Source organism: Salmo trutta, chromosome 19 (assembly GCF_901001165.1).
Source record: "Salmo trutta chromosome 19, fSalTru1.1, whole genome shotgun sequence".
NCBI lineage: Eukaryota > Metazoa > Chordata > Actinopteri > Salmoniformes > Salmonidae > Salmo > Salmo trutta.
The window spans coordinates 21,471,460-21,498,878 of NC_042975.1; the positions used below are offsets into that span (position 1 = coordinate 21,471,460).

Sequence of the window (27,419 nt, forward strand, 5' to 3'; positions counted from 1 at the left end):
AAATCTGCACAGCACCTCTTCAAAGATCAAAGAATTGTTCACTCTGTTTAGTTTCTCCCCCTTTTAATTTTTGGCAAAATTAATTACTAGCCTATCGGGTTCGTCCTCACTGTCGAAATGAAAAAGGTCCTTTCTTTGCTGCACATGTACATAATTAGTTACACTAGATTACACTTGGACCCTTCCATTTGAACAATAGAAAAATAGTTTATTCAGAATTGTGCTTTGAATTACTTTAGAGTGTGATGACAACTGCCAACAGAGTGAAACTGCTAGCCCATGACTCAGACAGTAGGAGTAGTTGGCTATTTGGCTAACCCCCTGTTTTATTAACAAAACATACCTTCATAAGTTGATAAAACTGTTAGATGTCTACTTCAGAGAGGGATGCTTGCTACTGTGTGGGGATTAGGATGTGCTTGTTAGACAGAACAGACTTACTTCGCTCACTTTTGGAATAATTGATCAGAGAGACATAGTTGTCATTTTCTTCATCCCAAATGGCACAATATTCCTTATAGTGCACTACTTATGACCAGAACCCAGGTCAAAAGTAGTGCACTATATAGGGAATAGGGTGTAATTTGGGACATTACCATAGTCATCATAGTCATGGTCTTGTTATGTGGTCTTTCAACATGAATAGTTTGTTTTCTCAAACCTCATGGATCATCTGTCATCATTGTTGTTTTCAGATCGCTGTGTGCTTTAATTGATTGTGCTCCTATCAGGCAACTGCGTGTGTATTTACATTTGTAAATAGTCAACTCTAATTAAAAGGCAGATCAAAGAGGAACGGCGAGGAAAAGTCACGTTGTGGGAGGGAAGTAATGGTGGGGGTCTCAGCGGGAGCGACGTCCTCGTTACTCAACAACCTTTTTATGGGAGTTTGTCCACCTACCTACTGCAGTCACTTCCTCCCTCCACCACTTCCCCATCTCTCTATTTCCCCCAGTCTCCATCATCCATTTCTCCGCTTTTCATTGCTTTGCTTTTAGCCACAGAAAATCATTCTGGCTAAAGCTGTGGAAATATCTGTACTGTTGCCGTAGTAACCGGGCAGGCAGAATAGTGGCTTGATTTGAGAGAGCACTGGGACACTTGAACAGAAAGGTCACAGAAACACAATGGCACAGGTCACTGGCACTGCTGCACTAGCATGCCACGGTGGCAATGACGTTTATAGTGCATATTCCCCCTTAACAGGACGGACAGAATGAATGAAATGATTTACCACCTGATTGAAGCCTCTGCTCCAGCTTGCAGCAGGTAATATAAAAAATGTGTATCTGTGTCCTGTAGGGATGCCAAATGTTCAGCCTGCTGCACCGACCCTATGGATGCTCTAGTCTAGGGTGGCTGGTTAAATTGTGCTTAGGAGTGTTTTTGAAATCTCTACATGGTTAAAGTAGGCAGAAATATATGTGATTATTGAAAAAATCTGAGTTTGCTTAATTTACTATCATCCTAAATTAAGATATTGAATTATTTTGCCATATCTACTTAATGTATATGACACTACTTTCCATGATGTGGACACTATGTGTTACTACATTACACAAGCTGACGTTTTGACCACATCGGATTGGGCGGAATTGCATCCATTTTACCTCAGATTGGTGATGTTAGTGTAAAAATTTATAGTCAACTCAATGACAAAAGATCAGTTTAAATAAAACTGATCAATATCTTTGGTTTTGTACTATTGATTTTGAACACAGCTATCATTTTCTTTCTCAAATTGAACGGATATTTCAGGGCGGCCTCTATATAAAAGTTGCTGGCCACACACCAATATATGGATTTGAAAGTCAAACTATCACTTAAATAGCAGCCAACCTTTGTCACTGATGATATCCTATGGTGTAAAAAATAGTTTGTTCCCTTTTCCGTGGTGGCAGCCTCCCGAAATCAACAGCCGCATTCCAAAATATAGATAGAAGCATTCTACAAATAACCAACCAACCAACCATGTATAGGTTATTTCAAGTTTCCTTGTGGCCTTTGCATAGTGTTAGTTTAAACAGCGCTACACCCCAAACGTTTGTTCACTGTTCTATTGATTTCAGCGTGATATCCATGGAAGTGATTGGCAAAAGTGTTAAATTACACTTACCGCATTGGCGAGCCACTTCAATCAAAATGCAACACTTCAAAATGTCCTCTAACCAGTGATGTACACATTATTCCCAGATTCTGTGTTTTTTGAACTGTGTTTAGTTTTAACAGGATGTGTAACCTCATTTCCCCCCTTTCGTGCAATTCATATCAACGTGATAATTGATAGGATTGATTTACAAATAAGTGTTGCGTTTCTCATTCTGTTTTGGTGACCCCCCCATATCAAAATGCCCCCCTAATATATCCAATTTCCATGTGGTTTTTGAGTTGTAGTTTCAACAGCGCATATCCCCCCCCTAATTGATGAGTGATTTTATTTATACTTATTTCCACAAGTAATATGATTGATAGTGTTGCAGATATATGTGTAGATGGTACATTTTGTTTGGATTTTCAATATATCACACAGTTTCTGCATATTGGTATTGATTTGGACAAGAGGCGGGTGCACAAACAAAAACCCACAAATTCTGACAAACTCCAAGCATTGATTATGCAAGAAAGGGCTGCCATCAGTCAGGATGTGGCCCAGAAGTTAATTGACAGCATGCCAGGGCGGATTGCAGAGGTGTTGAAAAAGAAGGGTCAACACTGCAAATATTGACTCTTTGCATCAACTTCATGTAATTGTCAATGAAAGCCTTTGACACTTATGAAATGCTTGTAATTTTACTTCAGTTTTCCATAGTAAGATCTGACAAAAATATCTAAAGACACAGAAGCAGCAAACTTTGTGGAAATTAATATTTGTGTCATTCTCAACTTTTGGCCACGACTGTACACAAAAAGTACACTATGTAAAAAAATGCATTTGGAAATTTATTCAACCTTTTATCGTTTGCCAACCCTTGTTATCGTCTGTTTTAGCAGTTCATGAGAATTATGTTGAGTTTTTCATGGCTATTATATCGAATAAGCATTTGGGCTTTGTTTTGTGATCCTCGACTTACTTAGTATACAGGCTTGATCAGATAATGATGAGATCATTAACGTTTTAGGGCGATTCAACACTGTCAGTCCTAATCAACAACTCCCCAGACCACTGACGTTGTCAAGCGCCATTTTTTTTGCTTCTAGCACTAAATACCTTTCAGAGCTAATATATAATATTGCCTCCGGGCTATTTGACATGACGCCAATATCCATGGAAGAAAGCATGGACTATAGAAGCTGTCTTTGCCTCCGGGCTATTTGACACAATGCTAATATCCATTGAAGAAAGCATGGACTATAGAAGTGTCTTTACTATACATGTATTTCTTGTCAGTTTGGCACAAGAGGCAAAATTAACTTGAATTCTGCATTAAAACTGCTAAATGGCAGAATCTTTGTGCAAAAAAGCATGTTGTGTAACAGGCAAATCAGGAGAATAACCCTTTCTTCATAGGGCCTCTAGTCAACACCAAAGCATCAGTATACAGCGCTGTGGCTGATGGTGCTACTTAAAGATTAACCACAGGTGGCCATCAGTTAGCTGAATGTTCCTTTAAAAAGAGCAGTGCTCTACCAGGTTTTCAGCGTGACCCTTAACCTTCCTGCTGTTTTCCGGTCGAACTGGACCGATTTTACAAGAGTTTCTCTCTGAAAAATGTAGTTAATTTAATCTGATTGTCATAAGGTTCCATGACTTTGTTCACACAGGGCATCTGAACACACAAAATACATTTTGATGATTTTCATAAAATGTTGGGTGTTTTATTTAACTTTTGTACACCTGTGGTGTTCCCGGTCAAAAATGACTGGTCAGTAGAAATTGATGGGTGAGACTACAATTAGTGTATAAAATTGAGTTCAGGCACATGCCCATTCACACACACCTCACTCCCCTTTTTGGCTTCCATGGCAACCCCCACGGGAACCTTTCCCCAATAGAATCTTTCACCCACGGGAACCACACCTGTTGGCATTCTCACAAACAATATATTATTGTTTCAATAATATATGGACATTTTCTCACAGCTCTGGTATATAAAGCTTTTTTGAGCCCTTGCTCACAATTCATTCTGTGGCAGCACAATGACCAAATGATATACTGTATGAGGCTCTTGATCATATATTTGACACTGGTGAGGAGGAGAGTCTTTGTTAAACTTTGACACCAAGTAGTCTGTGATAAATAGCACAATGTGTTTCATCTGATTATTTGTTATAGTCAAAATAATCCATACATTATACTTTTTTTTTTTACCCAAAAACAAGCTCAGGTCAATGAGGCCATAAATGGCAAATAGAAGTTCAAAACTTGTAATGTTCACAAGAACTTAAGTTGATAAAAAGATCTAACACAACATTAGGTGATAATATATGTATTATTATGGATTTATAATCAGCTATAATGGGGTGGTAATTTTGGACCGGGAACACAGAATTAATTAACATGAAATTAATACAACATGAGGGTTAAAAGAGTCTATTGACCTACTCGTGCGTTAATCTAAGTTACATTAAAAAAAAATCCCCATCAAAATCTATCAATTAAAGCTTGGGCTTTGTCTCAATCCACCGCATCTGCCTTGTGGCCTTACTCTTCTGCGGTAGATGGTGGCCGAGCTACAGTGGTGTTTCAGACCATGAAACATCCCGAAAATCAGTTTTACATTGAAAACATCTGTAGAGTCCGAAAAGTCTGGCCTACACACTATGACCACTTTATGGAAAGGGGAGACTCTCACGAACATGATGGTTTTGCTCTAAGACCCCCACAAGTGACTGGTCTGAAGGTAACCCATACAAACAAATGGAGGTATGCAAGTAGTTGTGTACCAACAAAAAGTTTTTAAAAATACATATATTTCCATATAGTACAGACACTTAACCTCATTCCTTATGATACATATTTTTTTACTGTATTCTTTGCCATTTATGAATGTTTTATTTAATGTATTTCTATGGGCTATAGTAGTAAAGGACACATATTTTTTTATACCTAATGGGGTCCTGAAATGTATTTATTTTTAAAGAGAAACCTATGTCGAACTGCATTACTGAAAATACTGTAGATACAGTGCCTTCACAGTATTCACACCCTTGGTGTGTTACAGCCTGAATTTAAAATGGATTAAATGTAGATGTTTTGTCACTGGCCTACACACAATACCCCATCATTTCAAAGTGGAATGTTTTTCAAATTTTGTACAAATTAATAAACAATGAAAAGCTGACATTTCTTGAGTCAATCAGTATTCAACTCCTTTGTTATTGCAAGCCTAAATACGTTCAGGAGTAAAAAATTGCTTAACAAGTGACATAATAAGTTGCATAGACTCTGCAATTACATTATTTTTGAATGACTGTCTCATCTCTGTACCCCACACATACAATTATCTGTAAGGTCCCTCAGTCGAGCAGTGAATTTCAGACAGATACAACAACAAACACCAGGGAGGTTTTCCAATGCCTCGCAAAGAAGGGCTCCTATTGGTAGATGGGTCAAAACATTTAAAAAAAGCTGACCTTGAATTTCCCTTTGAGCATGGTGAAGTCATTAATGACACGTAGGATAGTGTATCAATACACCCACTCACTACAAAGATACAGGCATCCTTCCTTCAGTTGCCGGAGAGGAAGGAAACCACTCAGGGATTTCATCATTCATCATAGTTACTCCACAATACTAACCTAATTGACAGAGTGAAAAGAAGGAAGCTTGAATAAAAATATTCCAAAACATTAATCCTGTTTTCAACAAGGCACTAAAGTAACAATGCACAAAATGTGGCAAAGCAATTCACTTTTTTGTGCGTTGTTTGTGGCAAATCCAAATGACTCAAGGGTGTGAATACTTATGTAAATGAGGTATTTCTGTACTTCATTTTTAATTAAAAAAACATGTTTTCACTTTCGCTGTGTGTGTGTGGTTACATTTTTTTAAAATCTATTTTGTATTCAGGCTGTAACACAATAAAATGTGGAATAAGTCAAGGGGTATGAATACTTTCTGAAGGCACTGTAGGTACAGGGATTATATAATAGTCTGGAAGAAAGGTTATTAACAAACTGTGTATTTTGTGGTTCCAGGGAACGTGTCCTTTAATCATATTCACTCATGTTTTTGAGAGGGAGAGAGAGAGGGGGGTTGAAACTGGAATTAGCTCCCTTGCTCGGAGGTACACACACTCACAGACCCAAATGTAATAAATTGCAGATAAAGGGAGCCATACTCTGAATCCTCTCAGAATGTTTACACTTTCATGTGTTAGAAGCTGTCCTTCTAAGGTGTTCACATGAAATTGCACCTGTCTTTAGAATAGTGCATAAACATTCCTATTGAACCCCCAAGTAAGGTTTTTCTTTATCTGCAACTGATTGACTTGGGGCCACAGCCAGACATTTTATTTTATTTATTTGACCTTTATTTAACCAGGTAGGCTAGCTAAGTTCTCATTTACAACTGCGACCTGGCCAATATAAAGCTAAAACATTCGACACATACAACAACACAGAGTTACACATGGAATAAACAAACATAAAGTCAATAATACAGTAGAAAAAGTCTATACAGTGTGTGCAAATGAGGTAAGATAAGGGAGGTAAGGCGAAGTAATTACAATATAGCAGTTAAACACTGGAGTGATAGACATGCTAAAATGGAAAAGGGATCAGGCTTGCGCCTTGTCTAACCTCAATTCAAAGTGTTCTGTTTTGGTGGTTGTGTCTCTCATGACATTATATGGCACAGGGTGGGTTTTTTGTTGATGCGTCACGACTTCAAAAGAGTAGACCAAATCACCTGAGCAATGGAATCAGCTCTAGACAGAAAATATTTGTTGTTTTTTATGCCATTTTTGAAAAACCACCATTTTGGGGGATTGGATTCTCAACCCGACTTGGGGATCTTGGATGCCTACAAACTGTTTTTAGGGTTGCTGGGGCGGAGATGCATTCAGATGACCGCTGATGCAAAGCAATTACACATATTTACACCTCACAATCTTTTGAATGTTTGCATTGCTGATTTTGAAATCAAGAGCATGTTAAGTACCTCAATGTATTTCCTATTCATGTGCTAATTCATGCTCTCAAGACTGTTTTGCTGACGTGGGAGGGGAACATACATTGCCACGATGATGCTTGCAGAGGTGGCAGGGAAATGTAAGAGTGAGTTTATGCCAGACGCTATATGTGCTGATTGAAAGGCCCCAGGTCTAAGTGGTTTGGAACGGCAAGACTTACTGGAGGAACTTTAATGTATCTATTTATATTCTTAAAGTAGTTGCTGCTTGTGATTGTTGAGGAGGAGAGGTCAAGGAGAAATGGAGCCAATTTGTCGTAATCCCCACACACAGAGCTCTGCCGAGCTTTCTGCCGAGCTCCACTGTCATCTGCATTTACAAGGGAAGACGAGAATGGCTCGAGGGAGGCTACGGAACTGCATGGCATATTCTTTGGTCTTTCTTCCCACAGTTGTTGTCCCCCCCTACTTACGGGCCCTTCCCATCAATGCAGAGAGAAAATAAAAAGATAACACAAGGAATAAATACACAATGCGTAATGATAAATTGCCTATATACGTGGGGTACCAGTACCGAGTCGATCAAGCAGTTGCCGCACCAAGCTTGCACCCGGTCAAGATGCTCTCAATGGTGCAGCTGTAGAACTTTTTCATTACTGAGGGGGAAGAGGACTTGTTGTGTCCTCTTCATGACTGTGTTGGTGTGTTTGGACCATGATACAGTGAGGGGAAAAATTTATTTGATCCCCTGCTGATTTTGTACGTTTACCCACTGACAAAGAAATGATCAGTCTATAATTTTAATGGTAGGTTTATTTGAACAGTGAGAGACAGAATAACAACAAAAAAATCCAGAAAAACGCATGTCAAAAATGTTATAAATTGATTTGCATTTTAGAGGGAAATAATTATTACTGCCTTTTTGCTTCACCCAGTTGGTTAAATTAGTACATGTCATTTTTGCTACATTAAATACATTCTTAATCATGTGGACAAGTGTCCTGCCTCGTATTGTGTTTTGGAGAAAATGGGCGTCATGTTAGCAGTAACTGCAGTAACTATGAAAACAAGGTAAATTAAAAACTTTTTCTTAGTTCCACGCTATGAGCAGTTAATGCCTTTTTGCTTGGTAGGGCAGCATAGTTTCATAAGGGTACCTGCACATCGACCTCGATATCACTGTCTCTTTCTCTTCCGAGTGTCAGGGTTTGATCCGGGATAAACAGTATGTCCTGTGCCACCAACTCATTGAAGTAGAAATCTTCATCCAAATCGAAGCTATTAAAAAGGGTCCTGTTGGTTCCAGACTTGGTACATCGGTACCCCACGAGAGAACAGTCTAACTTGGGTTGCAATGTGGCCAACCTGTCAACAAAATTATTTCTAACAAGGTGTTTTATTAAGTGACTTCAAATATTACCTTACAGTGCCACAGCAGTAGATCACTCCTTTTGGTGAATAAGATAGACAATAAGCCATAATACCCAGATAAGCCACATGTTTTGTCTGCAAGTCATGTTGATGTATAGTCTATACAAATACACCCCTGAATGAACCTAGACAATTCCTGTGAATCCAAATAAAAAACAAATATTGAACCTCAGCTACAGTACCTGTGGGATCATGGGATATACCTTAAGCAGGTAAGATCTTCATTACTTATCTAATGGGTCAGAGAACTGAAGAGGGAATGTTTTGCCAAAGTAGCTATCTCACTCAAAGGAATGACCCAGGCCTGTTTATGATAGAAGGCAAATTGTATCAGTGGAAATGAAGATGCAGCAAATATGCTGAGCTTGATTACCAAATGTGCATGTTAATCAATGCTTGGAGGAGGCCATCATTTGCATGTCAAATCATTTGACATTTCCACAAGACATTGTTACCGCAGCTGTGGATCCAACATTCGAGAAGATGAATTCATTATAAGGCTGTTTATTTCTTTACTGAGGAGCAAGAACATCTTGTCACATTGGGAAAAATAACAAAATAAAGTGGATTGCTTATGACTTAAGTAGCTGTACGTGAGATGTTACAGCGTTGGAATGATTGGTTTCACCTGGATGTGCACTGAAACAACAACCTTTTTTGTTTGCAATCACATTTAAGATACATGTAGTTATTATTGTGGATATCCTAGTTTTCTAATTGAGATTCACTGGTTTTAGTAACCTGGACTTGGAAATAATTGGGTTCAGTTATTTTTGTGTCATTAAAAAAAAGGTAATTAAGCAGACGCTCTTATCCAGAGTGACCAACAATTAGTACATTCATCTTAAGATAGCTAGGTGAGACAACAACACATCACAGTCGTATCAAGTACATTTTCCCTCAACAAAGTATTTATCAGCGAAGTCGGTGCTAGTGGTAAAAGAGAAATGCTTTTATTTTTTTGCAGGAAAGAGACTGTTGGGGGGGGGTCTTGAGAGTTGTTATTTAAGATACTCTTCAAAGAGGTAGGGTTTTGGGATGTTTTTGTAATATGGGCAGAGACTACGCTGTCCTGACTTTAGGGGGAAACTTGTTCCAACATTGGGGTGCCAGGACAGAGAAGAGCTTGGCCTGGTCTGAGTGGGAGCTGCCTTGCCGTAGGGGTGGGAGGGCCAAGCGACCAGAGGTGGTGGAATGGAGTGCTCGGGTTGGGATGTAGGGTTTGAGCATATCCTGAAGGTAAGGAGGGGCAGTTCCCCTTGCTGCTCCGTAGGCAAGCACCAGGGTCTTAAAGATAATGCGAGCTTCGACTGGAAGCCAGAGGAGTCTGCGGAGGAGCAGGGGGACATGGGCGAACTTAGGAAGGTTGAATATTTATCACAGGGCCTGGTTCAGGTAAGGCCTTCATTTAATAACAGATCAAAATCCCACAGACCACACACACCACCAAACGTGCAGTCATAAAGGGGGGAATCTCCATCTTCTGTAATCTTCCAATGGTAAAGCAGCTGGGATTCTAGGTTAAGAATATATAAGGGCCTTTGCAACCAGACAGCAACGAAGCAAATCATTTTGATTCAGCATAGCAGCCTGTTGACTTAAGAATCCTTTGAAGCTCTGAAATCCTCCTTCAAAAGTGAAGGGAAGGTACAGCTCTATTAAAAAGCAATTTAACATGCTTTACCTCATAAAGGTTGGAGAATTCCAATCTGGTGGTAACACATACACAGGCTGTGTCTCAATTGGCAACCTATTCCCTACATAGTGCAACACTTTTGACCAGGGCTCAAAGGACTCTGATCAAAGTAGTGCATTATGTAGGGAATAGATTGCCATTTGGGATGCACAATACAGACAGATCTCTTTATTGGCCATGTGACAGACTGTGCAATATAAAAAGAAAGCCCCTCACAGTAAGCACTTTATTGGCTTTGAAAGGTATTTTTCTGCACTCGGCTGGTTATTCACATGCGTAGAAATATGGTTGGTAAAGATAGAAAAATCAATTGGATGACTACCGGTAAATAGGCCTATATTTTGAATGAGGCTTGAGGATGTTTTAGTAATTAACAAATGGGGACTTTATTTCTTACTGTCCTTTTAATTTAAATGATTGAATGAATTCAAGATACACGTCTTTAGCTAAATTTGTATGTAAGTTTCCCAAATATTAAGAGCTGCTTATGGTTGATTCATCGAAATATGGAGAATTATCATGAATGTTAACGCTCACTTACTATTCGAAGTAAAGCATTGATAGAGCTACAGTGCTTTCGGAAAGTATTCGGACACCTGGACTTTTTCCAACTTTTGTTATGTTAGTTTTATTCTAAAATGGATTAAATAAAAAAAGGGGAAGGTTTAACTTCCAACAGGACAACGACCATAAGCACACATCCAAGACAGTGCAGGAGTGGCTTTGGGACAAGTCTCTGAATGTACTTGAGTGGACCAGCCGCATCCCGGACTTCAGCCCGATCGAACATCTCTGGAGAGACCTGAAAATAGCTGTGCACGACACTCTTCATCCAACCTGACAGCGCTTGAGAGGATCTGCAGAGAAGAATGAGAGAAACTCTTCAATTACAGATGTGCCAAGCTTGTTGCGTCATACACAAGACTAGAATCACTGCCAAAGGTGCTTCAACAAAGTATTGAGTAAAGGGTCTGAATACTTACGTAAATGTGATATTTCTTTTTTATTTTTAATACATTTGCAAACATTTCTAAAAAACATTTTTTCCTTGTCATCATGGGGTATTGTGTGTAGATTGAGTAAAAAACGAAATGTGTAAAAAGTCAAGGGATCGGAATACTTTCCGAATTCACTGTATATTGTTTTTAACAATTATTTGAAACGCATCATCTAAATGGCTGCCGCTGGTAAAACCCCTCAGGTCATTATAACTGTAACACGCAGAGGGGTAGATTATCACACAATGGAGGGGGTACAGTGAATACAAATATGAGATACATATTTTAGATATAGTCAAATGTAGGTTACACGGTTGTAGAGGGCAGGAGTCTGGGTTGTCTTTGTTACAGCAGCCTCCAGTTGTGTTGTTCTCTGTTGGTGGACTTGGTAATGTTGTAGAAATTCATACTGAGAGAGACTTTGTCAATTCTTCCAACAATCATCTTTATTTAATGAGGGATTGTTCTAAATTCTTCCAGGCTATCTCTATCTCGGGTCACACAGACCACATCTTGTCTATGGAATGCCGGCTTTAGGTTTTTATTACAAAGTCATTGTCAGTTCAAGCTATCTCTAGCAAAAACCCATTTCCTTGTCCATATGCCCAGACTAACTGCAGGAAGCTAGAGTGGAAACCATCCCTTTATAGAAACACAGCATTTAACAGAACATAAATGTCTTACTACACTGCTCAAAAAAATAAAGGGAACACTAAAATAACACATCCTAGATCTGAATGAAATAATCTTATTAAATACTTTTTTCTTTACATAGTTGAATGTGCTAACAACAAAATCACACAAAAATAATCAATGGAAATCCAATTTATCAACCCATGGAGGTCTGGATTTGGAGTCACACTCAAAATTAAAGTGGGAAAACCACACTACAGGCTGATCCAACTTTGATGTAATGTCCTTAAAACAAGTCAAACAAGTCAGTAGTGTGTGTGGCCTCCACGTGCCTGTATGACCTCCCTACAACGCCTGGGCATGCTCCTGATGAGGTCCGCCAACTCCTGGACAGTCTGTGGTGCAACGTGGCGTTGGTGGATGGAGCAAGACATGATGTCCCAGATGTGCTCAATTGCCTTCAGGTCTGGGGAACGGGCGGGCCAGTCCATAGCATCAATGCCTTCCTCTTGCAGGAACTGCTGACACACTCCAGCCACATGAGGTCTAGCATTGTCTTGCATTAGGAGGAACCCAGGGCCAACCGCACCAGCATATGGTCTCACAAGGGGTCTGAGGATCTCATCTCGGGACCTAATGGCAGTCAGGCTACCTCTGGCGAGCACATGGAGGGCTGTGCGGCCCCCCAAAGAAATGCCACCCCACACCATGACTGACCCACTGCCAAACCGGTCATGCTGGAGGATGTTGCAGGCAGCAGAACGTTCTCCACGGCATCTCCAGACTCTGTCACATGTGCTCAGTGTGAACCTGCTTTCATCTGTGAAGAGCACAGGGCACCAGTGGCGAATTTGCCAATCTTGGTGTTCTCTGGCAAATGCCAAACGTCCCCCACGGTGTTGGGCTGTAAGCACAACCCTCACCTGTGGACGTCGAGCCCTCATACCACCCTCATGGAGTCTGTTTCTGACCGATTGAGCAGACACATGCACATTTGTGGCCTGCTGGAGGTCATTTTGCAGGGCTCTGGCAGTGCTCCTCCTGCTCCTCCTTGCACAAAGGCAAGGAGGAGCAGTGTATTTGATAAGTATATAATCGTTAACTATTAATATCAAACAAATCTGGTAAATACATCATTTTTCTATTACAAAAACTCTATCTTCAGATGATGTGCCATTTCCTGCCTGGACAACACCCAAATATTTTAGTTTTCCTTGTCTGACTGACAGGCAAAGTCTAGACAATACAACCATTTGTATATGGTAGTATACCAAATTTAACAGTATCAACTGGGTTTAGACTAAAGACTGTGTTACTGGCAGAGGAGATGTCAATTCAATTCCATGTTGACTTTGGTCTGTTTGATATGAGGATTTCAGTTGAATATCAGTTTCTATTAAATATTAACACATTACCTGCACAGACTAGGATCTAGGATTAGGAATTGAACACGGGCCTCCCTAGCGGCGCAGTTCTAGCTGTGCCACTAGAGATTCTGGGTTCGCGTCCAGGCTCTGTCGCAGCTGGCCTTGACTGGAAGACCCATGGGGCGGCACACAATTGGCCCAGCATTGTCCGGGTTAGGGGAGGGTTTGGCCGGCAGGGATGTCCTTGTCCCATTGGGCACTAGCGACTCCTATGGCGGGCCGGGTGCAGTGCACGCTGACAAGGTTGCCAGGTGCACGGTGTTTCCTCCGACACGTTGGTGCGGCTGGCTTCTGGGTTAAGTGGGCATTGTGTCAAGAAGTAGTGTGGCTTAGTTGGGTTGTGTTTCGGAGGACGCACGGCTCTCAACCTTCGCCTCTGCCTAGTCCGGACGGGAGTTGCAGTGATGAGACAAGACTGTAACTACCAATTGGATACCACGAAGTTAGGGAGAAAAAGGGGTACATTTCTTTTATAACATTAAATTTTTTTTTTTTAAACATTTAAGAAATTGAATGGAGCCATGCCATGTTAAACAATAAGCAGTCAGATTAAGTTCTACAGTGACATGACTACTTGCATTCCGTTCCTCAACTAAAGAATACTTTTTTTAACTCCACAAAGATTCACCCTTAATTTGATTTACTACAGCACAAGTGAACCAAAACGCAAGCTGTGTTTGAATACCCATGCTAACATACTGCATACTACATACTTAATGAGTATATACTACATACTATTAGTGACCCGTTTCAGGAAACTAGGCGTATGTCATGGGTCACTACTTCACAGGAGAGCCGTTTGAACGTAAACTTTTTTATTTTTATCAAAATGTTTTTTGGGGGCAGAAATGCCTTCTCGAACATGTGAACCTTCGTGTGCCTTAATAACAAACTTGTATGCCATCTGTAAATACAAATACATTTGTTAAATTACGAGCCTAGATTATTTAGCCACAGAAAAAAACATCAACCTTCCCGCTTGCCATGATTGGCTGAGATGATGAGTGGGCTGGACATGCCAAGAGATGAGTTTGGATTGGTCTGCCATAAAGCACGCTTCTGTCTATTTGAGTTGGTCAGTATGTGTATGGTAATACTGTCTTTAAAAAATGTATCACGTAATTAAACTTAACAAAAGACTACCATATGCAAGTATCCATTTCAATAGAACATCACCATAACAACTGTTTCAGAGCACTCTCGTCTGAGTGTACCAGAGCACAGAATAACTGATGAATTTACAAATGCTCAATACTGGTTGAATATTGGCCGGTGTCAGTAAACGTTGGCAAAAAAGTGTCATTAAATTGTTGCCAGGAGCACAGTTTCAGTCACTAATTCTCTGGATAACATGAAAACAGCCTAATCAGCTCTGCTAGGCCGAGTAAAATGGTCAGAGTTTGGGTGGGGGCTAAAGCTTAAGATGATTCTTATGGCATTGGTTCACACTGACCGTGTGCAGAGTGACTTGACACAGCAACGACCCAAGCAAGTTGTACATACAAAACGGAAACGACACAGGACATCTTATTTAATGAAAGGGGTTGCAGTCTGCCGTGAAGCATTCATCCATGTATACGGGTAAGAGTCTAGCTACAGTTTCAGATATTACGTTTCTAATTTTGTCAGGAAGTTTGTTTTCATTGCAAGTTAAAGCTTACTGTTAGTTAGCTAGCTGAAGTTAGATGGCTGGCTTGCTAGCTAACATTATGTTTATGATCTTTGTGTATTAATGTTATCTCAGAATGTAATTTCGCATGGTTAGTTATAGACTAATGTTAGCTAGCTAACTAGCTAACATTGAACCTGTTTGGTTAACTTTAGCTAGCTATGACAATCGGTTTGACTTGCTAGTACTCTATGGATTGGGATTATGGTTTGTTGTTTATCTAGCTAGCTACATGTCTAAACAAAATACCCCAAGTAAAAGCTTACTGTTAGCTAGCTAGATGACGTTAGATGGCTGGCTCACTAGCTAACATAACATTACTACACACATATCATACACGTAATGTTAGCTAGTGAGCAGCCATCTAATGTCAGCTAGCTAGCTAACAGTAAGCTTTTACTTGGGGTCTTTTGAAATGACATTGCTAATTATAGCTTAATGTTAGCTAGCTAACATTGATCCTATTTGGTTACCTTTAGCTAGCTTTGACAATCGGTTTGTATTGCTAGTACTCTATGGATTAGGATTATAGTTTATTGTTTAGCTAGCATGTCTTAACAAAATACCACTTCGCCAGATGGTTACATGACCCATCAAGTTAGCCAGGTGTGTCTGATGGTGATTACGGCTATCTATTGTATAATAATGCCCAAATATATTTGTATCCGGAATTTGTCTTTCAGCATCAGTAGGACACGCCTGACTCTCCTCCACCAGTCATACAAGGAGAATGGTCTAATACCTCATCAAAAAGAGAGTTGGCCCAAGCAAGCACAGGTTACACCTGAAGCATGAGGACATGAGTGAGTGGTGAACTTCATCTACAACTATGCAGAGGATAATGCAATAATATTACCAGGATGCCACCCAGGACACAAACACATTGGTGAAAAGCTGCCATCCATGTGACAAAAGCAGCAGTGTAGCGTCTCTACAAGGAATCGATGACAACACTTGGTATGTTTTATTGACCTCCAACATGATTGGCACTACTTTTATTGATCTCACATTATTTCTGTATTTTCCATAGATACGTGTAGTCGGGCTGTGTTATTATTTTAGTTTCCAGTTGAGGGCTCCCGAGTGGCGCAGCGGTCTAAGGCACTGCATCTCAGTGCTAATGGTGTCACTACAAACACCCTGGTTCGAATCCAGGCTGTAGCACAACCCGCCGTGATTGGGAGTCACATAGGGCAGCGCACAATTGGCCCAGCATTGTCTGGGTTTGGCCCGTGTAGGCCGTCATTTGTGAATAAGAATTTGTTCTTAATTGACTTGCCTAAGGTTAAATACAAATGTTTCTGTATGCAGTGCTGCTGCTTTGCACATTTGTAGATAATTGAAACTTACCTGATAATGAAGCATTAAAAAATGATTTTACGTTCCATTTTTTTTTTTCATTAAGTTATCTTAATGTTATTTTGTTATTTGCAGGTGCACTATCCTTCTGCCCCTATGCAGCCAGGTACTATATACTTTTTAACTCCTCGCAAAAGCAGTGGCCAAAACAAGAACAAGTTTGTGCTCTGGTATTGTGCCTGGTGCACAATACCAGAGCACAAGCTCCACCACAGTCTGGACCTTCACTTCCTGATCACAGGCCACACCAAGTTTGCCCCCGACTGGTGCTTCGGCCTCATTAAGCAGCGCCTCAGAAAGACCAGAGTGAACACTTTGTCTGAGATTGCTGGTGTTGTCAAGAACAGCACTGTGACAGGGGTCAACATCCCACAGCTGGATGGACTGGAGGATGGTACGGTGCTAGTGAAAAGCTATGGCTGGCAACAACACCTGACTCTGTGCTTCAGGCCACTGCCACAGTTCAAGCAGTACCAGCACTTCAGGTGAGTATCATTTTCATTGCATTGTATGAGGTTATTCTTATCTAATCTTGATGTTGTGCAAGGTTGTAATGTCTTCTAATTTCTTTTGTTATTTCCTGTTTTACAGCTTCGATGCTCTGGAGCCTGGTGTTGTTGTCGCCAAGGAGTGTTCGGACTCAGTTATCAGCACTATCTGCAGTGCCTCTATTCAAATGACTCTCTCCTAACCAGTGGCGATTTTAGCATGTAAATCTTGGTGGGGCAAAAAAGTGGGATGCATGCCAGCAAAGCCACTACACATAAAAATATGGCAGACTTGCTTAAACAAATGTGGCATAAGGGGACCACAAGCGGATAAGAGGCAATCCGTAATTTCGAATTACGACAACGGACATAGTCAATATAACTATTTGTTCAGCACTGTTGAAATGTACAGCGACAGAATTCAGAACATGGGCCGTTCTTACAGTGTACTCCCTGTACACATCAGAACCGTAGGATAAATAAATGGGCCATATAAACAGACAATGAAAGCTCTTAGAATATTCAGGTTATAGGCGAAAATAGACCAATTTATTAGGGTGAGGCACATTGGACACCGTTTGGGTATTTACGTGTCAAAAAATATACACGTCATATAACAATGCTTGACGCGTTAAATAAGCTTTTAATTTGACACTTCAAATAACACAATTATATTATAGAATGTTGTGTGTACTGAATTTGCATGTGCAAGCCTAGCATCACAACTACCATCAGTAGCACTGTCAAAGCTGTACAAAAAAAGTAGTCAAACAAGCACACACCGGGCCACGAACAATGTGTTTACAATACCACGTTGGTGAAAATAGGCCAAATTATTAGGGTGAGGCACATGGGCTACTAACAGCTTACTACAAAACATATGTAACAGTATAGCTTCCATCCTTCTCCGCCCCAACCTGGGCTTGAACCAGGGACCCTCTGCACACGTCAACAACTGACACCCTCGAAGCATCGTTACATATCGCTCCACAAAAGCTGCGGCCCTTGCAGAGCAAGGGGAACAACTACTTCAAGGTCTCAGAGCGAGTGACGTCACCGATTTGAAACTCTATTAGCGCGTACCCCGCTAACTAGCTAGCCATTTCACACCGGTTACACATACACTTAGTATTACATTCTTAGCTACAATATACATTTCTCCCTTGCATATTACATAATTTATGCAGCAGCATACAATACATTTTTGGACTCACCTTGTGAAGGTGGCGCAGCAGTCCTTTGTTGGCAAATTTTGTCATCAAAATTTGTCATAAAAGTCAGGAATTCTCTGGAATTCGGGGGGGAAAAACACAGCCACTCCATTGAATAGCAGGCTAACATTAGTGGTTTCTTTGCAACACTTGCAGTTAGCCACTGATTCCTTCCAAATACCTCATTGTTGAATTTGCGATTTCCAATTTGTTGTGTAATATTTATGTACAATGGCTGATGAGCGCCGATACATTTTATATATAATTTCTCTTCATAATTTCTATTCATATGACAAGGATTAAAAAGGATTTGCCAGTAGTTTGTCGACTTGATGACAACTGATGATGACTGCTAGCTAAGACTTTGAAAGTAAGACGTTGAGATGATCAGTCCAATCAAAGCTACTGTAGATAGAATGTGATTTGATGTCATTTTATCTGTGGCCAATGACCTTGAGCCTTCTTGGATGGGCATTTCTAATATAACTCTATGGCAGAACCCAAGGGGCAAACATTTTCGAGCCTTAATCTTAGAATTGGGGATGACATACTGTCCCATGAGTGACAGAAAACTGAGCCAATCAGGCGCAACGCTCTGTATTTTCTGCTGGCTAGCCCCACCACCACAGAAAGCGCTGAGCTAGGCTGAAACACCTGCATTTTGGAGCTGCCTTACTCAAGAAAGCAAAATAGAGACCATATTTGTATGCAGCTTCATTAACTCAGACATTTTTGTTTTTTTGCATTGTTTGCAAACTGATATGTGACACGTATTAATGCCAAAATAACAAGCAAAACAGGCAAGACTCCTCCCCCAAAAAATTATAATTACTTTTTACCTAAAAGTGTGGTGCTCAAAACCCCCACCTGACATGGATGATGGGTCGCCACTGCTCCTAACACACACGCCATTAGACCATCACTAGCACTTTAGAGTCTACTGCCTATATACATAGACTTGAAATCTCTGGCCACTTTAATAAATGGAATACTAGTCACTTTAACAATGTTGTAATATTTTGCATTACTCATCTCATATGTATCACACTGTATTCCATTCTATTGTACTGTATCTTAGTCTATGCCGCTCTGACATTGCTCATTCATATATTTATATATTCTTAATTCCATTCCTTCACTTGGATTTATGTGTATTGGGTACATGTTGTGAAATTGTTAGATATTACTTGTTAGATATTACTGCACTGTCGGAGTTAGAAACACAAGCATTTCGTTACACCCGCAATAACATCTGCTAAACACGTGTACGTGACCAATAAAATTTGATTTGGTACGTTGCTGCTACTATCTTTTTTTTATCCTGCTGCTCAGCCACTTTACCCCTGATTGTATGCATATAACTACCTCATCTATCACTGATATTGTTCTTGTACATACTGTATATTTTATTGATATTGACACTATTTCTGATATTGCTACTATGCAAGTAACCATTTGGCTGTACGGTTTACACCTTCTGTAGAGACCCATCCACTTGGCAAGATGTGTCTGGGTGTTATAGCATGTATTTCACATGACCCATCAATTTAGACAAGTGTGTCTGGGTAAGCGTCATCTAATATTTATGAAATATGTTTATCTGGACTTTTTAATCTACTCACTGTTTAGCACATGACCTCACGTGAATCCTTTAAAAAATGGGTGGGGCTGGCTTAAGAGGGTGTGAACAATGCTGAATGGGTGTAGACAAAGCAGAGCTCTCCAGTAGGTACCAAACTATTCAAAGACCATTTTCTCAAAAGTGAGTTTACAAGTTTATCAACTTTCAAAGCAGAATTACTTTCCCATTGTTCCTTAAAAATGCAGTGTATTATCTACCATTTTGTATCTCTGAGTCTACTTTTATCCATTGTAAAAAACACAATTTCAAATGTTGCTACAGTACATAAGACCGAATTCAACTGTGGATGACCCTGTCCTTCATCCCCTCTGTGGATATACAGTATGTGTTGGTGTGTGTCAAGGGGGGAGGGGAGACTCAGTGACAAGTCACCAACGCTTTAGACATTCGTCTGACTTGTCGACTAAAGCGGCAGGTGTCCGGGTGACATTTGACACACATTTAGTTCTCAAATTGCCATCAAATTCTAAATGGGGTTTCAGCATTTTAGGGAGTGGCACGTGCTTACACAGTGCAGTCCATTCTATTCCCAGTGGCTCCCTAAATAATATGATTATGTGTTGCATGTATATTTGTGCTGACTGTTTCCTTTTCGTGTTCTGCAAGGGTTCCATAAAGACAAGGATTAGGCCTTGCACAGCACTCTTCTCAAATAGTGTTCAAAGGCAATCAATACATCAGCCACGAGGTGAATTGTCTCGTTTGCATTTTTCGGATACTGAACAGAAAACCAATTACACAAGGATCCTCTCGAAATTAATTAATTTTTTTACTTGTCTTCTTGGAAATAGAAATCCTTGAAAGCTAAAAAGGAAGAAAGAGACAGAGGAAACAAAACTTGTCCGTTGATGTCAAAACACGAGGACACCTCTCTTTGGTTTGGCAGACACTTGCTGGAGAGATGAAAAGCGTCACGTGGGGGACATTCTATTTGGTAGTCCGACATGATACTTCCTCAAAGAAAGATGTGGAACATACTTATGTCTTGGCCACGCACAGTGCCTCATTTCAATGTAGCTTACAATATCACTATATTTCCATGTCTTATTAAAATGCAGTTGTGCCGGATGTACGGTATAAGGAAGTGTGCCTAGTGGCAGTGAAAAGCACCGTATTGGACGATGTTCATGGCTAATTCACTTATGATTTGCAGCTGGTGGCAGGTCCAGAGGGATATAGAAAGTGGAAGAAATTGTAAGGCTTGCTTCATTTCAGAACATCCCTTCTAGTATAGCAGCTCGCTGCTCAACACGCTCCCTTTCACACTTTGACCGTTTTTAGGTTAAGGGTTTTTTCTGGTGCTTCTGCTTTTCGAAAATCTTTTCATTTGAAAGACTGGTTTCTGAGTCTTTATAGGTTAGAATTTCAGTGCTTTTGAGTGGAGAGCAGGTGCAAAGTAAAAGCTGGGATATGTGTGTTCTTGTAAGACACTCCTGATAGTTGCTGGCTGTTTCTCGTTGCTTTGGATCTGCACTCAGCAACGATCAAGGTCATGCTTTTCAGGGACGTATCTTCAGATCACAGCTGTGGTTTGCAGCAATGGTTTGCTGTGTCTGTGCCAAATACTATTTTGTGTGTAAAAGCACATATTTATTATTTGTAGAAATTGTTTCATTAACCATAGTAGTATTTAGTGTACTTGTTTCTTTCTTCTTACCCCTCAACTTGAGTAGTCCTTGTTCTAGCTTAACTTTTCTGACTGTAATGATGGTGAGCAGTCTACGATGGCCTTCAGTTGCACCCATGGCCCAAACAGCAAACTGAGGCCTATTTAATACACTATCTTCCTTCAAGGTGGAATAACTCCTGTGACACAGTCACATTTTGATTGAGGTTGTGATTGAATAGCTCTGGCCTTTGTTCAGTCCACTGTACCAGCAGTGAATGCCTTTAAGGGTAAACAGTAATGTCAGGACAGGTTATCTTTTTCTGTGTTCCTTCACTTTACAGAGGCTTGCTTATAGGAAATGCTCTGATGTAGTTATCTCAGCACTAGCTTGATATGAGATTCAAAGGAATACCTTCCTCGCACCTGTCATATTTACAGTATTTTATATTTCTATAGTATAGTCATCTTTATCGTTAAATCCAAATTCTGAGTAACAAAGATTCTATAATACTTTTTGGTTAAAATGCTCAAACAGAAACAAATAGCAAGCGAGTGTAATTTTCTCTGTGTTTTGCAGTGCCCCCCACAATCATCAACCTGTCGAAGGGCATCGTGGTCAACGAAGGCTCCAACGTCACGCTGATGTGCCAAGCCAGTGGCAAACCAGAACCCTCGTTTACCTGGAAACTCCTCTCTCCCTCAGGTAAGACACCAGTCTCTCTGTGCATCCAAATAGTCATCAATAAAATACAATTGTGTTCGTTGCTTATGCCTGCCCATACCATAAACCCACCACCACCATGGGCAACTCTGTTAACAACGTTCGCATCAGCAAACCGCTCGCCCACACAACGCCATACACGCTGTCTGTCTGCCATCTGCCCAGTACTGTTGAAACCAGGATTCATCCTTGAAGAGCAGCGTGCCAGTAGCCATCGTAGGTGAGCATTTGTAAACTGAAGTCGGTTTTTACCCGAACTGGAGTCACATAAAGACCCTGGTGTGGACGAGTAGCACACAAATTAGCTTTCCTGAGATGGATTCTGACAGTTTGTGCATAAATTATTTGGTTGTGCAAACCCACAGTTTCATCAGCTGTCCGGGTGACTGGTCTCAGACAATCCCGCAGGTGAAGAAGCCGGATGTGGAGATCCTGAGCTGGTGTGGTTACACGTGGCCTGCGGTTGTGAGGCCGGTTCCTCTCTAGGTTTCTTCCTAGGTTTTTGGCCTTTCTCAGGAGTTTTTCCTAGGGAGTTTTTCCCAGCCACCGTGCTTCTTTCACATGCATTGCTTGCTGTTTGGGGTTTTAGGCTGGGTTTCTGTACAGCACTTTGAGATTTCAGCTGATGTACGAAGGGCTATATAAATAAATTTGATTTGATTTGATTTGATTTGATATGGCCAAATTCTCTAAAACAATGATGGAGGCGGCTTATGGTAGAGAAATTAACATTAAATTCTCTGGCAACAGCTCTGGTGGACATTCCTGCAGTCAGCATGTCAATTGCACGATCACTCAAAACTTGAGATATCTGTAGTATTGTGTTGTGTGACAAAACTGCACATTTTATAGTGGCCTTTCATTGTCACCAGCACAAGGTGCACCTGTGTAATTATCATGTTGTTTAATCAGCTTCTTGATATGCCACACCTGTCAGGTGGATGGATTATCTTGGCAATCTTGCTCAATAACAAGGATGTAAACAAATGTGTGCACAACATTTGAGAGAAATAATATGTGCTATGGAAAATGTCTGGGATCTTTTATTATCTATCTCACTCTAGCTCTATTTTTCTCACACTCTCTCTCTCATTCCCCAGCTCTCGCGCTCTCTCTCTCTCTCTTTCCCCCCAGTCTGTCACCTTGACATTAGGTAGCCCCAATGACACTTAGTGAACTGTATCCTTCTCCTTTCTAAGTAGCTCATTATCTGTCTACTACCTTTTCCCTAATCACCATTAACCACTAATGATATGTATAGAAATAGATTGCTGTCAATGCATTTGGGATAATTAATTAGGATAATTGGAAAGATGTAAATGTTTTGGAGGCGAGTGAGTGACTGAATACATTTCAGTATGAAGCGTCGTTGCAAAGACAAACGTACCACAGTTGGGGATGTCTGAGTATATGTTCACCGAGTGGATTTGGAGAACTGTGCTCACACATACCGCTATCTCATCAAGAGGAGGCAAAACTGCATGTTTGTCTGCCTGTCTCCCTATCTATATTTCTATGCTTCACTTAATCAGGCAAGATGATGCTTGCATTTGTAATGAGCTACATTTCACGTGGAGACAATTGTGTCACAGTTTCCTCCCCTCTCTCTCTCTCCTTTTGTGTTGCTACAAGGATTGCGGAATTGAAATGTTAATACGACAAGGATGTGACTGGCCCTGTATTTTAGGAGATAAGTGAGGAATTGATTTGATGGGTCTCCATTTGCCACACACAGCGGGTGTCTTCAGAGGAGCCATAATTGCAGCCCGGGTGGCTAAAAAAGAGCCACTGTCACTTGTTGCGCCAGTACCCCCTGAATACATTGAAGACATATGAACATTTACGCAATTACCGCCTCCTTCGGTGTCAGCATGTATAGAATGGAGAAAGTGCTGAAACAAGCCTTTAGTCTGTGAGTTTTGTCATTTGGTAGGTAGAGGTTGATGTGCATGCAGCCTGTTAGGGGGTGAGTATGGAGGTAAATATAGCTCATTTGAACCCTTTATGGCTGTTATCTCAGAGACAAGTTTTGTATCTGTGGTTGTTGGGTAGAATTTTGAAAACATTTTGGTTATTTGATTTGGCAACCCCGTTCCCATGAGTTCCTTCCTGGGTGTAGGTCTTCTCTACTGTATGCAGTAGCTACACTATATATACAAAAGTATGTGGACACCCCTTCAAATGAGTGGACTCGGCTATATCAGCCACACCTGATGCTGACAGGTGTATAAAATTGAGCACACAGCCATGCAATCTCCATAGACAAACATTGGCAGTAGAATGGCCTTACTGAAGACCTCAGTGACTTTCAACGTGGCACCGCCATAGGATGCCACCTTTCCAACAAGTCAGTTTGTCAAATTTCTGTCCTGCTAGAGCTCCCCTGGTCATCTGTAAGTGCTGTTATTGTGAAGTGGAAAGGTTTAGGAGCAACAACGGCTCAGCAGCGAAGTGGTAGGCCACACAAGCTCACAGAACACGACCACCGAGTGCTGAAGCGCGTTGTCGTGTAAAAATCGTCTGTCCTCGGTTGCAACACTGGAAGCAATCCGCATAAGAACTGTTAGTCTGGAGGTTCATGAAATGGCCGAGTAGTGGTGTAAAGCTTCCGCCATTGGACTCTGGAACAGTGGAAACACGTTCTCTGGAGTGATGAATCACGTTTCACCATCTGGCAGTCCGACAGACGAATGTGGGTTTGGTGGATGCCAGGAGAACACTACCTGCTCCAGTTTGGTGGAGGCGGAATAATGGTCTGGGGTTGTTTTTCATGGTTCGGGCTAGGCCCCTTAGTTCCAGTGAAGTGAAATCTTAATTACATTCTAGACGCTTTGTGGCAACAGTTTGGGGAAGGCCCTTTCCTGTTTCAGCATGACAATTTCCATACAGAAATGGTTTGTCGTGATCGGTGTGTAAGAACTTGACTGGCCTGCACAGAGCCCTGACCTCAACCCCATTGAACACCTTTGGGATGAATTGGAACGCCGACTGCGAGCCAGGACTAATCGTCCCACATCAGTGTCCGACCTCACTAAAGCGATTGTGGCTGAATGGAAGCAAGTCCCCGCAGCAATGTTCCAACATCTAGTGGAAAGCTTTCCCAAAAGAGTGGAGGGTGAGCTAATGCTTGTGAACAATACTGTAACTACACTTGATTGTTACCACATTGCATCAGCATTTGCCATGCACTTATGGGAGATGTTTTGCTCATTATTCACAAACCTGATCAACTTGTAGATTTGACAGTCTAGCTATAAATGTATTCATACCTGTCACAGATTATTGTGAAATAGGCAAGGTACTTATTTTAAGTTTATGACATGCACATGAAATAGTAAAAAATTGTGTCCACCACACGATTTTCTTCATAAAGAATTCATGTCCAGTACACAATTTCTGTGTTCACCACAAACATCTCTCCTATTGTTTCTGTCTTAAGTAACCTATTGCCGTTATTTGTGAATGAAATGCACTATATACAAAATCTTGTGGTGGACATTGTGTGCTCTTGAGATATTGAGCATTATGAGTACTACCCCCTTATCTAAATCTGAAGAGAATAGAAAAACCGGCATGGGACACTTGCAACGTGGCGACTTGTTGCTAGGTCTTTGGTGTCATGACATTTTGTCAGCCGGTGATTGTCAAGCAAATAACTACTGGTTTCACGGTAATTGACCGTTAATTAACATAAACACGTTAAGCATCTCCTGGCTTCCATGCAACGCCTACAAGCCACTGAGGCAGATTATCATTTACTTTTTGTTTAATAAATCAATTTATTATAGCCTACACCATCCCAATAAATCCATTATTTCTTTTAGACCAGTCTAAAGACACATGATATGAAGAACATTTTGCCTATTTCAGTAGAACGGAATAGCATACTCTGACTTGTCCTTATTTTAGACCTTGATATGGCTATGCCATATGGCTGTGGGCTACACAAGTTAATTTAGCAGACAAGATTAGCTTAGAATTCCGTGGCATTATTTTTTATTATTTTATGGTGTGAAGATTACAATTGAACATAGCTGAGTAAAATAGACAGGATATTTTCTCCAAAGGAGAAAGGAAGTGCACATATATCCAAGGAAGTGCACATATGTGGCTATTCTGTGTTGAGCGGTTAACAAAGTCGAGATAGTGACTGCATTGTCTTTTTATTTACCTTTACACCAAGATGACACTTGGCTGTTTTTTTCCTTTTACAGGTAAGGATCTTAATTTGATCACCCTGTTGCAGGATAACTTTACTGCAATGTAGGACATTAAAAACATGTAATGTATTTTACGTTTAAAAAGGCTTCTGAAGTTTGATTTCCACTTTGAAATTTCAGACTTCATTTTCCCGTTGTCCATTAATTATAATCCTCAAAATAATTCACATTTCCTGTTGCTGCAGGATTATTTTCCTGCTGTAGTAAACTGCTTCAAATTAAGATCCTGGACTTCCTGACGGGCCGCCCCCAGGTGGTAAGGGTAGGCAACAACATATCTGCCATGCTGATCCTCAACACTGGGGCCCCTCAGGGGTGCGTGCTTAGTCCCCTCCTGTACTCCCTGTTCACCCACGACTGCGTGGGCAAGCATGACTCCAACACCATTATTACGTTTGCTGACGAAACAACAGTGACCTGATCACCGACAACGAGGAGACGGCCTATAGGCCTATAGGACAACAATCTCTATCTCAATGTGAGCAAGACACAGGAGCTGATAGAGGACTATAGGAAAAGGAGGGCCGAACAGGCCCCAATTAACATCGACGGGGCTGAAGTGGAGCGGGTCGAGAGTTTCAAGTTCCTTGGTGTCCACATCACCAACAAACTATTATGGTCCAAACACACCAAGACAGTTGTGAAGAGGGCACAAACACACCTTTTCCCCCTCAGGAGACTGAAAAGATTTGGCATGGGTCACCAGATCCTCAAAAAGTTATTCAGCTGCACCATCGAAAACATCCTGACCAGTTGCATCACCGCCTGGTATGGCAACTGCTCGGCATCTGACCATAAGGCTCTACAGAGGGTAGTGCGTACGACCCAGTACATCATTGGGCCAAGCTTCCTGACATCCAGGACCTAAATACTAGGCGGTGCCAGAGGAAGGCCCAAATAATTGTCAAAGACTCCAGTCACCCAAGTCATAGACTGTTCTTTCTCCTACTGCACGGCAAGCGGAACCGGAGCGCCAAGTTTGGACCAAAAGGCTCCTTAACAGCTTCTACCCCCAAGCCATAAGACTGCTGAACAATTAATCAAATGGCCACCCGGACTACTTTACACTGCTGTTACTAGCTGTTTATTATCTATACATAGTCACTTTACAAATTACCTCTACTAACCTGTACACCCGCACATTGACTGGGTACCGGTAACCCCTGTATATAGCCTCGTTATTGTTATGTTATGGGGCTGCAGCATAGCCTAGTGGTTAGAGCATTGGACTAGTAGCCGAGAG

The 27,419-nt window shown here is 41.0% G+C and overlaps 1 protein-coding gene across 8 annotated transcripts in view; it reads left to right on the plus strand.

Moving 5' to 3' along the window:
• LOC115154167 (opioid-binding protein/cell adhesion molecule) overlaps positions 1-27,419 on the plus strand; it is a 447,106-nt gene that overhangs the window by 383,326 nt on the left and 36,361 nt on the right. For 7 of the 8 annotated variants that reach the window (XM_029700121.1, XM_029700127.1, XM_029700123.1 and 4 more), the window contains one exon: positions 21,813-21,938. The exons of the other annotated variant lie outside the window; for it this stretch is intronic. In XM_029700121.1, coding sequence (XP_029555981.1) covers positions 21,813-21,938 — 126 coding nt within the window. The remainder of the gene's footprint in view (positions 1-21,812; positions 21,939-27,419) is intronic. 8 annotated transcript variants of the gene reach the window in all.